The 15,925-nt window shown below is 47.0% G+C and overlaps 4 protein-coding genes across 4 annotated transcripts; 1 reads left to right on the forward strand and 3 right to left on the reverse strand.

Annotated features, from left to right (window-relative positions):
• Nucleotides 1-1,000: 1,000 nt before the first annotated feature.
• On the reverse strand, nucleotides 1,001-1,544 carry TrAFT101_011586 (uncharacterized protein). The gene is made up of 2 exons (XM_024905422.2): nucleotides 1,301-1,544; nucleotides 1,001-1,235 (listed from the first exon to the last, which is right to left on the reverse strand). The coding sequence occupies exons 1-2, from the start codon at nucleotides 1,472-1,474 to the stop codon at nucleotides 1,143-1,145; spliced, it is 267 nt and encodes an 88-aa protein (XP_024757985.2). The 5' UTR covers nucleotides 1,475-1,544; the 3' UTR covers nucleotides 1,001-1,142.
• A 3,252-nt stretch (nucleotides 1,545-4,796) lies between these two features.
• On the forward strand, nucleotides 4,797-8,315 carry TrAFT101_011587 (uncharacterized protein). The gene is made up of 4 exons (XM_024900774.2): nucleotides 4,797-5,238; nucleotides 5,298-6,281; nucleotides 6,340-6,572; nucleotides 6,636-8,315. The coding sequence occupies exons 2-4, from the start codon at nucleotides 5,800-5,802 to the stop codon at nucleotides 8,312-8,314; spliced, it is 2,394 nt and encodes a 797-aa protein (XP_024757984.2). The 5' UTR covers nucleotides 4,797-5,238; nucleotides 5,298-5,799; the 3' UTR covers nucleotide 8,315.
• A 134-nt stretch (nucleotides 8,316-8,449) lies between these two features.
• On the reverse strand, nucleotides 8,450-13,101 carry TrAFT101_011588 (uncharacterized protein). The gene is made up of 9 exons (XM_024908633.2): nucleotides 12,865-13,101; nucleotides 12,596-12,786; nucleotides 11,584-12,520; nucleotides 10,615-11,515; nucleotides 10,382-10,557; nucleotides 9,798-10,327; nucleotides 9,624-9,739; nucleotides 9,381-9,568; nucleotides 8,450-9,326 (listed from the first exon to the last, which is right to left on the reverse strand). The coding sequence occupies exons 1-9, from the start codon at nucleotides 13,000-13,002 to the stop codon at nucleotides 8,634-8,636; spliced, it is 3,870 nt and encodes a 1,289-aa protein (XP_024757983.2). The 5' UTR covers nucleotides 13,003-13,101; the 3' UTR covers nucleotides 8,450-8,633.
• A 1,443-nt stretch (nucleotides 13,102-14,544) lies between these two features.
• TrAFT101_011589 (uncharacterized protein) lies at nucleotides 14,545-15,616 on the reverse strand (the record flags this gene model as incomplete). Its single annotated transcript, XM_024904273.2, has 2 exons — nucleotides 14,545-15,359; nucleotides 15,472-15,616. The coding sequence occupies 2 exons, from the start codon at nucleotides 15,614-15,616 to the stop codon at nucleotides 14,545-14,547; spliced, it is 960 nt and encodes a 319-aa protein (XP_024757982.2).
• Between the last annotated feature and the right edge of the window lie 309 nt (nucleotides 15,617-15,925).

Below are 15,925 nucleotides of genomic sequence, written 5' to 3' on the forward strand. Positions count from 1 at the left end.
CCTCAAATGCAAACGAGTTAATATTGGGGTCAAAAAGAAGAAGATAAGAAGAATTCATTTTAAATCTGATAACTGTATTTACGCAAGAGATCATATGCGAATGGCATAGGTACTTATTGCCATAGGCCATGACAAGAAAGTAGTAGCTGAGCTGCCAGTGGTGATTGATGACGATGTAAATGTAAGACCTAACGGAGGGCCTAGCGCCGCTGTATATAATCAAATGGAAAAGAGATTATAGGGCTACGAAGCAACTGTTGGAAGAAGGAGCAACTCTTTAATTACAGATTTCAAAGTGCACAATGCCACTACCTACGCTTTCGAAATTGTTGGAAAAGTAATATTCAGGAGGAGATTGCCAAGATCAAGTTCGATGCGGCGAAAATGATGAGCACTTATTATCTTTTCAAATCATGTACTACTCTTGATGGGGCCATTGGTGACATTTTCATATTCTTCGATACTGTACGCATCCAAACAATGCAAGGGCGTCTGTCTTCTAAGGATAGCACCATGCTGGAATTTCTCGTCACCTCGACTTGACGCACGCCTTATTGAGTTTGTTATTCTCATTTTCAATTAGCTCCATTTGAGACAGATTATGAGAATATCAAATAATTCCAGCTTGTGGCCCGATGCATCTCAGGAGGGCAACAAATGCATACTTCGAACTGCACGAAGTATGCATTTGTTGCCCACCTGAGATGCATCGGGCCAACATGCTGTTTCTTTTTTCTTTTGGGAAAAAAAAAAGACGTGTCAGTAGAATTAATCCCGTGATAACCCCGTAATAGCATTATGGCCAACTCTAATTCAAGAATCTTACGAATTATAAGTCATACATGATGAATAAAGTTTTCATTCAAGTATAAATTTGACAGATGCGAGTTGAGTGGGGGGCGGGATTTCATTCAGGTAATAAAAAGTATACAACTGGTTATTCCTAGCTGTCAATGAGCAAGTATGAGTTTAACTTTATCATTTGTATATATAAGGAGTGTCCATAATTTATATCATAAACTTTATGTCCAGATTGAGCTGTCAAACAATGCAAGCCATAGACTTCTTTATCGAAAACTCTGATACCCATTCTTCATCCGACCAGCCGATTTACAGTTTCCATTTGTCATAATTTGCCCGATTTATGGGATAGTGAAGTTGGGAGGAACGCAGTAGGGGCTGCCATTCTGGTTATCGAATTTGCAGACGGTCTTAGGAGGGCAGTTTCCAGCAAACTATTGATTGAAGGATTTAGTTAAGATGTCATTTTATGAAAATCGTTTTTGAGAGGTAAACTTACGACCCATTGACCAGCAGTGCTGCACACTTGCCATCCCTGATCATTGGGAAGGCAGGAGTAGGTAGCGGGCTTGCAGCCGTGAGGAGGAGGAGGAGGAGGAGGAGGAGGCTTGTAGCCAGGGCTGGCAGTGGCCACAGTAACGATAGCGGCAATAGCGGCGACGGTGAACTTCATGATGAAAGAGTTGTGTGGTAGTTATGAGAAATTGATCTTTACAGATTTTTAATTGGAGATGTAGAAGAGATGTGGATGCTTGTTGTGCTGATGATGAGACAGAAGTGAGGGTATGAAGGGGCAGATATTCAGGTCTTTATATACTCAAAATCTGGAATAGATCTTCTATTGAGTCTCGCGATGGAATAAAACATCGGTGAAGCCTTAGGTTTCAACGCCTTAGAGGATCATGTCATGTGTTTCTCAGGCAAGGGAGACGTAGGTGGCTGCTCCATCTCTTCGTATCCTTCACGCTATACGAAAAGCCTCATGCTCGAATACGAAGTGACGCTTACTTTTCAACCACTTACAGTCAAGGCCCATTACTAGCTACATATCACATACATGCAATAGCTTCGATGTCTTAATTATGCGGTGCCAGTTGTCAAAGCCAAGTCTTGCCACCGGCGAATACCATTTTTACACAAAGTAATGGTCTTGAAGCCGTCGCACTGTCCTATCAGCACTTAGAGAAGATGGAGGACGATGGACATTCCAGGTGTGCCAAGCTACAATACGAGTGATCGGCCAAACAGTAAGAAAGCCTAACTTCACTAACCGTCAGCGATATCCGTTGTGTTAACCAGCAACATTCAACCCGATGCCTGGACCGTGACGGCGCCGCTCTAGAAGGTGGCAATCCCGCGCAGCCATAGCACTGCCAGCGGCCTAACCAGCGCCGTCATCTTCTTAGCACGACGTCTCCATTGAAAATGCCAGCTGTCTTGCGTCCTCTTGCGTCCTAAGATTCGTCAAGCTAAAGCAGGGCGCGGTGCGGCTGAACGCCATAGCGCAACTCCTCAGGCTGGAGAAGCCTTTGGGGGCCTAAAAAAAGCAACATTAGCCGGCTGCCGCTAGCACCAATGAGATAATAGAAACCGATTGAATCAGTTTCTCGCTGTCATAGAAGCCCGACAGTTCCTCAGCCCTATAATGCCAAGCCGGTCGTGTGATTCAGTTGCCAAAGTGCGGTGTAAGAACGGCATTGATGGACACAATAGCGCAGCGCAAGGGAGATGGCCTGAGCTGTCCTTCGTCGGTCGATCGGCCGGCAGGTCTGGGCCCCATAGTTGGATCCTGGAGGAGGAGCCCTTTTTCGTCGGTGAGACGGACTGTGGAGATGATTGGCCGATTCTAGTGGGCGCCATCTGCTTGCCGTTTTGTGGAGGCGGAGTCGCATTGTGCTCCTTTCAGTACGACCTGAGCAGTTCCGAAGCTAGGGCATTGAGTTTGAAGCGTTTTGGCTGAGAGGTGGCGATCTCTCACGGATATGCTCCAGAAATGCTAACTTTTCAGTCAAAAGGGCCGACCATCAAAGCCATCAAAGCACTTAAAAATATCAATTGCCCGAAATCAGCACGCGCCTTGCCACAATTCCATAGGGCCGAACCATTTTTGGACATTTAGAGGCTGAAAACGCGGATTCGGGCGATCTATCTCCCCCTTTCTTATTCCAATGCAAAGTTACGAAATGGATTCACTTAAGGATTCATGTATAACGAGGCTGATCCTATTCCTCCGCCGGTGATTCATAAATTAAGTAAAAGACCGATGAGATTAAAGCAACTAGAGTAACCTCCAAACACTATCTAATTTTGCCACAGAATTCGATCACTTTTCGATTGTGTAAGCTTAGTAGTGAACTCAAATCCAGTTAACCGTAGGTTATCTCCCGCTCATGGTATCTCATGATTTTATCAAATCATTCCCGTAATCAATATGAGCTGTAATATCTTGTCCATTAAGTTCAGCGGATCTTACGGACGATCAAATCGATTAAGCTCTTGGATGTATTTCTCCGGGTGGATCTCGGAACGCTCTGAGATCCATTGGGTGGCTTACAGTCGACGGGTATCGATAATATAAACTAGTATTCAAGAGCAGCTAAAAGTTATTGTTTCTCAAAGCGAAAATTACTTAGAAAGACTAGTAGAGAACTTTTTTACTAAGTTTTATTTAGCTCTGGAAGCATGAATTAGGACATCCACAACTCCTTCAATATCAGCTAGAGGTCGACTTGTCAGCAAATCCTTCAAATGTAAAATTCTTTGTTGTAAATGGCCGATGAATGCACGAGTGCCCTTCGTCCGATTCTCGGCTTTTTTAAAATCCCTCAGCGATAACCAACAGCTCTCTCTCGGGCTCATCAGCCAGGATTACCATCAAGGCAGCCCAGAGTGTATCAGCTGGGTACTGATGATTTTCTTTAGCCATGTTTCCGAAGAGGCTTTAAAAAGGTCTAATTCTGTGCAATAATCTTTTTACCTCTTGGCTAACACCCTTGAAAATAGTTCGGAGGAAATTTCCAACAACTAATTTTTTGCCCTTCTTTCAGTGATTGGCGGACAAATCAACAGAGGAGTGCAAGAACGAACTGGTAGACAACAGGTGTTTCAATCGCTATAGATAAGCAGAAATAGTACAGAACAGTACGTTGCATCTTCAGAGAATTTTGGTTCAAGATGTATGATAAGACGTGATGTTTTTTGCATTCAGGCAGCGCATATAACCAAAGTACCTGAGAACGTCTAGCAGCTTCCCAATGCAAAAGGTCCGGATTTTAGCAATCCAGCTAAACTCCAACCAGCTACAATCCAGGGGTTGTATTGTGGATTTATGCTGCATTTGGTTAACTGATTGTAGTATCTGTAAGATCTGATCTACAGAAACAGAATCTGTGAACAACTGAGTATCTCCTGTGCCGCTTCAAGATATGAGCCTCAAATTTCTATTATCCACCTTAAGAACCAGTGATCCGTGTTTGTCTAGAATGGCTTAAAAATCATCATCGTTTGAATGTTCCGATAAAGCGCTCATCCCTCCAAGAAAGTATATTGGTCAGAGCAATTGACATATCTACTTCCTCACCTAAAAACACGAGCAATATAGGAAGGAACTTTAGGATGTATGTAGAAATCTTTTCACAACGGTATCGCGCGCGGTGTCTGCGAATTCGAGGAGGCAATTGGAAACAGTCATAATCATCATCAATCTGAGAGAATTTGACCAGGTCTGAATTAGTCTGGTGGATCGGCTTCATGTAGCTGCCCCTCTTCCCAGGATCGTCTGTGACTCGCAGAAGCAGCATCCACCAGTTGGATACATGTTCCCGTTAATTCCCCATTGCCCTGAATCCATACGTGCTCTGCACAACTGTATGAGATTTGCTGAAAGTCTGGTTACAGCTATGGAACTTTGTGGTTCATACTAAGAAAGAAAAAGTCCAGGATCTCTTTCCTTGCTAGAGCGACCTTCATTTTCGTTGTCTGAAGTGATCAAAAAGCATCTATAGCCGCCGGGTTATTGGTACCTCTGAAACTATCTGTTCGCTGCGGTATACATGAATATCCCTCTTATTACACTATTTTCTTGTTCACAGGGGAAAAAAAGCGGTGCTTATTCTCATGCGAGGCTTTATCGAACCACGATGACATCTCAGCCCACGATCGCGCTACTGGGCCGACGGATAGGATGAGTAAACTGCCGACCCTTGGGTTGCAGCGGTAAAAATAAGGCACCAGCAGCGCTTCTGTCCCATCACCGCATGTTTTCGGCATGTGCCTAATGTACCGGATAAAGGCCTTTCTGTGTGACTTAGCAGCGTTTTTGCCTCTAGCTTCCTGGCAAGAGTCCAAGTAAGAAGCGCGTAATGGTTTAGTCTGTCATGTTGCGGGGAAAATCTGGGGGAGGACGGCAATTAATGGCCCTCTCCCACCTCAACTCTCGTAAGTTCTACATGATGCCTGCCTAAAGAAGACGATGGCTATTAATTATCCGTCGGTAGTCCTGAAAATTAATATAATTTGAGCTTTTCGCCCTTGTCTCTCTAATGACGATTCTGCCGTCGCTTTCGCTTCAAGCTCCGAAATAGCCATTACAGGTTTCTTGAAAACCACAGAGAATGTTTGCAGCGTTACATCATGCACTCCATCAAAAAGGGCCGCAGATGGAAAACAAGCACTTTATAACTTTAACTAAACCCTCTCTGGTCAGATATTAAACCTCATTAACCGCAGCATCTTGGGGTTCTCCATCGGGGTGACTATCTCTGACATGCAGCTCTGCAACACTACAGCACCAATTGGGCACTTTGACATGGCAACCCTGTTACTGACAATTTTCCCGCCGGGAGAGCCCAAGGAATTGACGATCATGACCTGTAATGGAAGACACGGATAAAATGGCCAACTATTATTCGCGATATAGAGTATATATAGGCCATCCACCTTCCTGCCTCTCCAAAACTTCCGGAGAATAGAGGCAGGCCTCCAGTGTCAGCCACAAACATGGCCAAGTTCAACCTCCAAGCCCTGCTCGTGGGGCTACTGGCCACAAATGCTTCCGCGGCTCTAGACGGAAGCCGGTATCTGTGGTACACCACTCCTGCCACAGACTGGGAGACGGGTGTTCTTCCCATTGGAAACAGTCGCCTCGGCGCGGCCATCTTTGGAGGCGCCAATGAAGTCGTCACCATCAACGAAGATACCCTTTGGGATGGCCCGCTGCAGAACCGCATCCCTGCGAATGGGCTTGCTGCTCTGCCAACGGTCCGTCAGATGTTGGTAGCTAACAACCTGACTTCAGCTGGCAATCTCGTCTTGAGTCAGATGACTCCTGCTATTTCAGGCGAGAGACAGTTTAGCTATTTTGGCAATCTAAACCTCAACTTTGGCCATTCATCGGGTGGGATATCAAACTATATCCGCTCACTTGATACGCGGCAGGGCAATTCCAGCGTGTCTTATACGTATAACGGAGTCACTTATACGTAAGTACTTAGAAAAAGAGAATTAATATATCATATGCTAACACCTTTGTTTTCTCAGTCGTGAATATGTTGCCAGCGCCCCAGCTGGCGTAATCGCAGCCAGGTTTACCGCAAGTAAAGCCGGTGCTTTAAGTGTTAGTGCCACATTTTCAAGAATATCGAACATCCTGAGCAATGTGGCATCAACATCAGGCGGTGCCAATACCTTGACCTTGCAAGGGTCCAGCGGCCAAGCTGCTTCAGACAATCCTATTCTGTTCACTGGCAAAGCTCAATTCGTAGCCAGCGGAGGTAACATTTCCTCTTAAAACAGTGAGATGAAAAGTTTCCAATGCTAACTTACAACACCAATAGCTACTTTCAGCTCATCTGGCGGCACCCTCACCATCAGCGGCGCAACAACCATTGACGTATTCATCGACGTTGAGACAAGCTATCGCTATCCCACACCCAGCGATCTCGCCGCCCAAGTAAACAGCAAACTCAGCGCAGCCGTATCACAAGGTTTCCAGAAAATTCACGACGGAGCCATCGCCGATGCCAGCGCTCTTCTCGGCCGCGCCAACATCAACCTCGGTACATCTCCCAACGGTCTCGCCAGCCTTTCTACAGATCAGCGCGTCAAGGCTGCTCGCAGCAACTTCAACGATCCGCAACTTGCCGTTCTTGTGTGGAATTATGGCCGTCATTTGCTTGTTGCCTCTTCTCGAAATACTTCTGCTGCTATTGATATGCCTCCTAACTTGCAAGGTGTCTGGAATAACCAGACGAGTGCACCGTGGGGCGGAAAATTCACCATCAACATCAATACCGAGATGAATCTCTGGCCTGCCGGTCAGACTAATCTCATTGAGACGCAGCTGCCGCTTTTTGACCTCCTGAAAGTCGCTCAACCCCGTGGCCAGCAGATGGCTCAGGATCTCTATGGCTGCAACGGTACTGTTTTCCACCACAACTTGGATGTTTGGGGCGACCCAGCACCGACGGATAATTTCACCTCGAGCACCATGTGGCCCATGGGAGCGACATGGCTGGTGCAGCATATGCTTGAGCAGTATCGCTTCGGCGGTGACTTGAATCTCCTCCGAAGCGCAACCTACCCCTATCTCCTTGACATCTCCAAGTTTCTCCAGTGCTACACATTCACTTGGCAGGGGAACCGCGTCACTGGTCCCTCTCTTTCTCCTGAGAATACGTATGTCGTGCCCAGCAACGCCAATGTCGCTGGCCAACAGGAGCCCATGGATATGGCCCCTGAGATGGACAACCAGCTTATGCGAGATGTCATGAGGGGCGTCATCGAAGCCGCGGCTGCTCTTGGCATCTCCAGCAGCGACAGCAACGTCCAAGCCGCCACCAACTTCATCCCGCAGATTCGAACACCCCACATCGGATCCTATGGCCAGATCTTGGAATGGAGATACGAATACGGCGAGACTGACCCCGGCCACCGCCATCTTTCTCCTCTATACGGACTTCATCCATCGAACCAGTTCTCGCCCCTTGTCAACACCACTCTCAGTGCAGCTGCAAAGGCTCTTCTCGATCACCGCGTCGCTGGCGGCTCCGGCAGCACGGGCTGGAGTCGCACATGGCTGATGAACCAATATGCTCGTCTCTTCTCTGGAGCTGATGTGTGGAAGCATCTTGTTGCCTGGTTCGCCGAGTACCCTACGCCTAATCTCTGGAACACCAATTCCGGATCTACTTTCCAGATTGACGGCAACTTTGGCTTCACAAGCGGCTTGACGGAGATGTTGCTGCAGAGCCAGACCGGCATAGTTCATCTTCTGCCAGCTCTGCCTGGGTCTAACATCCCCACTGGAAATGCACAGGGATTGATGGCCAGGGGTGGCTTCGAGGTCGACATTAACTGGTCGGGTGGTAGTTTTACAAGTGCAACTGTGACATCCACTCGTGGAGGATCGTTAACACTGAGGGTGGCTAGTGGGCAGAGCTTCAAGGTCAATGGAGCTACGTATACAGGGCCTATCCAGACGACCTCGGGGGCGAAATACTCCATCACTGTCTGATTGTGAGTCAATCTTGCTTTGAAATAGTGAATATTAGTTTGTGCTGTCCTGCATTAAGGCGCAATTGAACATAATTTGTTAAATCTAAATTTTCGACACCTTACCGCTGAATTAACAATAGTACTGATGATAAAGTAGCGATAGTATGTATTATAGTAGAGATTCTTCCAACTAATAGAACATCTCTCCATCAAAGTTATGTCCTATGTCTATAGAGTCCTTTATATATGTATGATCCACAGCCGCCAACCACCCAAGTATTATGTGTACCATGAACAATTATACACCGCAAAGCCTTATATACCAAGATAAATTTCCATCATTCTATGTTCTGCGCTTCGCACATCTTTCTGTACATCCCTCCTTGCGCTACCAATTCAGCATGCTTTCCCATCTCCAAGATCTTTCCCCCATAAAAGACGCATATCATATCCGCGTCTCTGATTGTGGACAGTCTATGCGCTACGGCAATAGTGATTCGATCGCCTTCTTTTGCTGCCTCAGCTAATGCGCTTTGGACAACCTTTTCACTCTCCGTATCTAAGGCACTTGTTGCCTCATCAAGCAGTAGGACTTTAGGATTGCGAATTAATGAGCGAGCAATAGCAATACGCTGACGCTGGCCGCCAGAAAGCTGCGTGCCGTTTGGTCCGGCAGCTGTGGCGAAGCCGTCAGGCAAAGAAGACACGAAATCCCAGGCATTGGCTGCACGCAAAGCTGCTTCGATTTGAGAGTCGGAAACTGTTACCTCTGCGGTCGTTGCGGAAGATACCGTTGGATCGTCAATACCAAGTGCGATATTCTCGCGAATCGAGCCTTGGAAAAGAGTAGGCTCTTGCTGCACTAGAGATACGACTCGGCGATATAGACGTGGATTTAGATCCGTTAACTTGTCACCAGCAATGCGTATATTCCCAGTTGAAGGGTCGTAGAAGCGCTCCAGCATAGCAATCATAGTGGATTTACCGCAACCAGACGCACCGACCAGAGCAAAGAACTGACCCTTTTGAATCTACAATGCTGTGAGAAGATGACGATAATAAAGTTCGGACAGGCATATACATACCTCTAGATTGATCCCCCTCAGCACAGGCGCTTCCGGTCGCAGGGGATATGAGAAATGAACGCTATTAACGGCAATTGGGCCCCCAGATTCTGGACCTTTGTCCATATTTTCTGGTGTTTCGTGGATTGTGGGTTGGAGTCCGTGAAGCCAAAAAATATAGTTGGCGGCATTCTTGCCTTTGGTTATGCCTGTACAAGCGCTTTAGTTAATCAATTCATCTCTAAACCCGTGACGAGAACATACTTGTTGAAAATTGAAAGAGTTGAGAAGCAGCTTGGCCTGAAAAGAAGACTGCCAAAAACGCCACGTAAAAGCTATTCATTGATGTCTCCCCAAAGGAGACAAGACGACATCCATACCTGAGAGCAACTATTAGCCTTCAAGCAAGCCTCTTCCATGAGCCATATCATCACTTACCAAAAGCCCAGAGCCATAAACCAATACTCAATGCACTGAGTAAAAGCAAAGCAAATCATCATAATCGACATCGGTTTCACCGATCCATTGACCGCGTGGTCTAATTCGTAGGTGTAGCTCTTGAGGACCGATTCCTCGATAGCTAAAGACGACACTGTACGTATCGCAGTGACGGCTTCTGAAGCAATCGCCGCACTTTTAGACTGACGTGCCGAGATGTGGTGATCAAGTTTAACGTCCAGTCGAATCTTGAACCATCCAGAACCAACCATGGGGGGCAGCCCGGCGAAGACAACCACAAGTCCCAGTTTCCAACTGTAGACAATGGCCAATACGCTGCATGCAGCAATATTGAATACTGCTACTAGGATTAGAGCTATGTTGAAGCCCATAAGCTCCAAGATGGCCTGTGGGTTCGCATCAACACGGCTAGCCAGGGCTCCAATATTATTTTCGGGACGATCGAAGAATTGGAGATCTTGGCGTAGCATGTCATTCAAGCTTTGACGACGGAGTTTGTGTGACAAAGTCTGTTGCCGCGATTAGCATTGGACACTTAACGTTGTTGAAAAGGGGCGCCATACCTGAGCGATCATGTTAGTCGCATATCCAGCTATACCATAGATGATCAAATTGCCAGCTGCAAGGACAATAAACATGGAAGCATAAAAGTTGCCCTTTTTGGTCATTTCCGAAGGGGATAATGTAAAGACATCAACCGTGCTGGAAAGTAAAATGGCTTGACCGGGATAACCAGCCGCTGTTAATAGTTAGATGCCTGTACCCATTCTAATTCAAGTCTTGATCATCTACTCACCACCTGCGAGACAGGAAACAACAACAAAGAAATATGCCCACCCCAACTCTGGATGCTCAACCACGAGTCGCCAGATTACTGTAAGGAGCCCCTGTTTCTTGTATTTTTCAAAGTTGTCCCTCTCTTTCTGCTGCTCGAGGCGTATTTGATCCGCAGTGGCGTATCGGGTCAAGCTCTTGACAAGATCGGCTGGATCTTTTGCTTCCTCATCATCTTGTTCGTCTGATTCGGTATCAGATTGTTGATTTTTCGATACAGATAGGTCTTGTACGTGGACCAGCGCAGCGTAAGCTCCGTCTTGCTTCATTAGACCCTCGTGTGTGCCTTGTTCTATAATTTTCCCCTTCTTCATGACGACAATGTTGTCTGCCCTGCGGATTGTTGCCAGCTTATGAGCAATAACAATTGTGGTACGCCCCTCAGAAGCTCTGTCTAGAGCGCGCTGGACAACGCCCTCGGCATGCGGATCAAGAGCGCTGGTCGCTTCGTCGAGCAACAGAACTTTGGGTTGAGAAACGATACTCCGAGCGATAGCAACACGTTGTTTCTGACCGCCGGATAATAAGCCACCTCTCTGGCCAATCTCAGTATCGTATCCATCCGGTAATTCTGAAATGAAATCATGAGCAAAAGCAATTTTGGCAGCTTCCTGAACTTGAGCCATCTTCTCTTCTCTAGACGCATGTTCCCATTTTGTGCCAACAAGGCCGTGAGCGATGTTATCGAATGCTGAACCTTGAAACAGCACAGGCTCTTGTTGGACGAGTCGAACGTTCTTCCGGAGCCAATTGAGATTTAACTTGTTAATCGGCTTGCCATCCAACTTGATGGCTCCAGACAAGGGATTGTACCATCGCTCAATGAGACCAACAATTGTACTCTTTCCCGAACCACTTTGGCCCTACACAATGACGGTCAGTTTTGGGCTGGGAATAGCGAAAGAGTGAAAAAAGATGGAGGATTAATTACCACCAAAGCTGTGACTTTCCCAGCAGGAACAGTTAAAGAAAAGTCGTCTAGTACAGTTATACTCGGTCGGGTAGGATACGCAAAGCTAAGGTTCTCCAACTCAAGGTGTCCGACAACCTCTGTAGGCTCCTCCCCCGATTCGTCAAATGGATTGATATCAGACTTTCGGTCGATAAGCTCAAATAGCTGTGCGGCTCCCGAAGCAGCTCGCGAAAAGTCGATGGAATACGGCGCCAGCGCCGTGATACTGATAGTTGCGATTGTCACAGAGAACAAGACTGTGAAAATTTCGCCAGACGATGTAATCTCCCCATTTGCAAATAGATGAATACCCTGCCAAAAAGCAAGCCCAAAGCCCAGATACATGATTGTATATTCGGCCGAAAAGAGAGCTGCAAACCAAGGCGAGAGCTGGCGACCGTATTTGTGAGCCTCCTCGAGGTATTCATTGAATTTGCTGACAAGCCTGGAGCGCATCTCGAACGCATGTACTGTTCTAGTGCTGCCAATTATACCTTCTGCATAAGCATTGGCCTGAGCGTGAACGTCGAAAATTTTTGTTTCGACTGCTGCCTCACTGATACCAACAAAGGCCATTACGGCCATGGTAGTCGGGGCGATGCAAAGACAAATTAGGGTCAGCTTCCATTGGGTTACAAACGCAACAATGAAGGCAGTAACAAACGCTGAGACTCCCTGAAACGAGAGCCCGAGCTTCTCTGCAATACCGCCCTGGATCAGCTTTCCATTCGAAGTTGCTTGAGTAGCAATTGATCCACTGGTGCCGAGGTCATAGTAGGCAACTTCCTGGCTTAAGGCAGCCTTTAGATATGCATGTCGAATATTTCGAACGATTCGATACGCGTTATAAGTCAGGAGCACATTGTATGCGTATGCCAGGACAAACCTTCCAATGCCTAGATAGACGAAATAGAGCCTTTCAAGGGTTAGTGTTAATGTATCAGCAACTACCTGGGGGGAGTATGAAGAATTCGGTAAACAAACTACTTACGATAATCGGGCGGCATCATGGCGAAACTTGGCACCGCTTGCTGATGGATCGTTGATAAAATTGGTGATGGTTGTGACGAATTGGCCAAAGATCAGATTCTGGAGAGCGATGCCAGCTCCAGACGCAATTGCAGCCACAATAGAGATGGCAAGAATAATTCGTTCACGCCGACCTGTGTAAGTGAAGATTCTCTGTATATTTGATAACACAAGCATAATTAGCTACTGCTAACCAGAGCTCCATGAATTATGGATAGGCTTCCTACTCACTAGATACGGGTTCTGTGACTTGTTCTCGCTCGCCGTCGTTTCGTCTGCGATTGAAACCTCTACGCTGCTATCCGCCTCTTCAGCAGCATTTGATGCCTGATGCACAGGCACATCATGGCCCTTCTCTGAGATGGCCATCTTCAGGCTGGTTTGTCTCGCTAAAGCTAACAACCACCTGAAGCTGTTGTGGCAAGGTGCAGGATTGCGAGGCAGAATGATCTTTCAACAGCCTGCATGATAGGAATGTTTTATAAGTCTAGCCCCGTTAAGGAGAGTTGCTGGCTAACAAGCTACCCTAGACTCCTCAGTTAAGCTTTCTCCAGTGACTCTTCGGCCAGAGCTTCGCCTCCCGTGTGGGTGGGCATCGTCCGCAGCCCGTTCAGGACCGCGACTTTCGGGCTCCGCGGGCCAAAGGCCATTGTGTATATTCGGGCCCGCTAAGCCAAGACACTAGCGCGTAATTGATTCGGCTTAGACACCGTTGCCAAAACTTTTCCAGGTTGCCACGAAGCCAAGGGATCGATCGGGGCAATGCAAAAGGAAGTGCTTACTACCAGCTGTTAAGCATATTGCTGGTAGCCAGTGAGACGCAACGGATATGAAGCTATGAAGGGTCCTATGAGATCAGTTCACGTCTGAGACATGCAGCGAGGAATACCCTTCACGCTCTTGGCCTTGTCTTACAAACCAAGCCGCGGGAGATGTAGCCGACTACTATGTACACGTAACTTGCAATTTTCACGGGACCCGTGCAACTTACGTCGGCGAAGTAACGAGTTAGCACTGATATTGTGAAAAGCTGTCCCGTCTAAAAGAATGCACACTGTTTTTATAATTACTGTAAGGTCCTCTCGATTAATTAAGGCCTTCTAATTCAATTATGGCCCTCCAGTTCAATTCAAGCCTTCCAGTTTAATTACAGTCTTTTTATTCATTCAAGACGTTCTAGTTAATCAATGTCTTCCAGCTTAATTTAGGTTAGTCAGACATTAAATAGTATTTCCTTACATTAGCCGCAGAATGTGTTTTACATATAACTTCTAACTAGCCCCGCTATGCTGACGTACTTGTAAGTGGCACGGGTCCCGTGGAAATTACATGCACGACATTCCGTGCATCTAATGGGCGCCTCGCCTCGCTCGTATTCGTTCCGGATATCCTTTCGCTGGGCCTTCAGTCTTTGAGCGACGGGCAGTCTTGATTCAATTGCATAATACGCAACGGTATACAGCTGTCTTTTCTTCTCCCCACATTCTCCCATTCAAATTCGTATACAGCGTGCTTTTCGAGTTTATGAAGCTTTCGGCGTTCCACCACCTTGCAAGTTAGACCCGATTCACAGCATTTTTAATCTCCCCTCTGGGTCTTATAAAAACATCCAGTCTTTCTTGCATTTCACAGCATTTTCAATACCACTAAGGTTCTCAAAACAAATCTACAGTGCGTCTTGCACTAGGCAATAGAAATGTGTGCAACATAGATCAAAGACACATCAATATTTGAGTCACTCACATGAACTTACATGTGCTTTATGTCACCACATCTGAATCAAGCAAAACCACATTATAAGCATCAATCATAAAATGAACTTCTCGCTTTTCATCTCCAATCTCAAAGCCAATAGTTACTATTTCTCAGCACATCGTGAATAGAGATCAAGCCGCAAAATCTACCTCCATCTCATGCAGCCGTCTCCGCTCCCCAGTAAAAGGTCGAAATCCCCGCTCCCAGATACTTATCCTGATAAACTGCCGCCTTTTCTCCCTCCAACGCCGCACCAGCACACACAATCAACGGCATAAAATGCTCCCCCCTCATCGGCGGGTGCATCTCATTCGCATGCGGAAACTCTCTCCAGCCCGCCACCCTCTTCCATCTCTCCTCCTTGCTCTCCGTCCCAACAGCCTGTGCCAGCGCGTCGTTCCATCGACCAATCCTCTCCGACCACTGCTTAGCTCTTGTAGGCCCTCCGTTGCGTAGCTCATGATAGACTTGGAAGTTGTGGACAGAGGCAAAGCCCGAGCCCACGACGGCGATGTTGTTCTGACGGAGCTTGGCCAGCGCAGCTCCCATTTTCAAGTGGTCAGTCGGATCTTCGGACTCAAGCACGGAAAGTTGCACAATGGGCACGTTAGCCGCAGGATTCACCAGCAGCATGGGGATAAACACGCCGTGGTCCCATCCTCTCTTGCTATCCAGCTCGGATTTGAGGCCCTCTGCTTCCAGTGCGGCTTTTACCTCCTGCGCAACCTCCGGGTGGCCAGGTGCAGGGTACTTCAGTGCGTAGGCTTCAGCAGGGAAGTTGTAGTAGTCAAAGTAGAGCTCGTGAGTCGCTCCGGATGAGATGACTGGCTTATCTGTTGACCAGTGAGCTGTAACGAGGACAATGGCACGAGGCTGCTCAGGAGTGCCGAGCTTAAGGATTTTGGGCACTCGATTTTTCATAGAGCTGATGACGTCCTTGTGAGCAGGATCGCCAAGGATAGGGAGCGGACCTGAAGCATCTCATTGTTAGTCATGTGTGACTGACAACAGAGCGTAGTTGTTGAGCAAAAATTTGAGGATGTTGGATGAGTAAGGAATGAATGAGCGGTGGAATAATCTCACCTCCGCCATGAGAGAGCGCAACTACAGGAGCCAGCGTCATTGCAGCTTTCTTGCTGAAAAAATACGTTGAAGCGTAGCGAAACAGGGTGACCAAGATAACCAACCTGGCAACCAGGCTAATAAGTCGTTTCAATATCAATCTCATCAAAATCTTAAAATTATTCACATTAAGTTCAATCTGATAACGTCCGGACAGACCTCCCTCTTTTATTCTTTCTTACTAACTGAAGAGAGAGGATTGGACCCATCTCATTGGCAAGTCGGAATTACGAAATTGGCGCTCGCCATCTTACTGTACTTCGTACTCTAATTGCCTCAAAGGGCTTAGCCCCTCTTTACTCATCTCCTATGTGAGTTGTCAGCAGGCAAGAATAGCGTTTCGCAAGCAAAAGGACTTCAACGATGACGACCGGGTTGTGCTTAGTAACAACGTTGTAGTCCAAGTGGCCAATCA

The sequence above is a fragment of the Trichoderma asperellum genome, chromosome 7 (genome assembly GCF_020647865.1).
Source record: "Trichoderma asperellum chromosome 7, complete sequence".
NCBI classification, from domain to species: domain Eukaryota; kingdom Fungi; phylum Ascomycota; class Sordariomycetes; order Hypocreales; family Hypocreaceae; genus Trichoderma; species Trichoderma asperellum.

Coding starts and splice junctions, on each gene's coding strand:
- TrAFT101_011586 (XM_024905422.2), bottom strand. CDS start 1,474: ATGAAGTTCACCGTCGCCGCTATTGCCGCTATCGTTACTGTGGCCACT. Junction 1,236..1,300: donor GCACTGCTGGTCAATGGGTC/GTAAGTTTACCT, acceptor TTCAATCAATAG/TTTGCTGGAAACTGCCCTCC.
- TrAFT101_011587 (XM_024900774.2), top strand. CDS start 5,800: ATGGCCAAGTTCAACCTCCAAGCCCTGCTCGTGGGGCTACTGGCCACA. Junction 6,282..6,339: donor TATAACGGAGTCACTTATAC/GTAAGTACTTAG, acceptor TTGTTTTCTCAG/TCGTGAATATGTTGCCAGCG. Junction 6,573..6,635: donor TCAATTCGTAGCCAGCGGAG/GTAACATTTCCT, acceptor CAACACCAATAG/CTACTTTCAGCTCATCTGGC.
- TrAFT101_011588 (XM_024908633.2), bottom strand. CDS start 13,002: ATGGCCATCTCAGAGAAGGGCCATGATGTGCCTGTGCATCAGGCATCA. Junction 10,558..10,614: donor TGTTTCCTGTCTCGCAGGTG/GTGAGTAGATGA, acceptor AACTATTAACAG/CGGCTGGTTATCCCGGTCAA. Junction 9,569..9,623: donor ACTCTTTCAATTTTCAACAA/GTATGTTCTCGT, acceptor GCGCTTGTACAG/GCATAACCAAAGGCAAGAAT.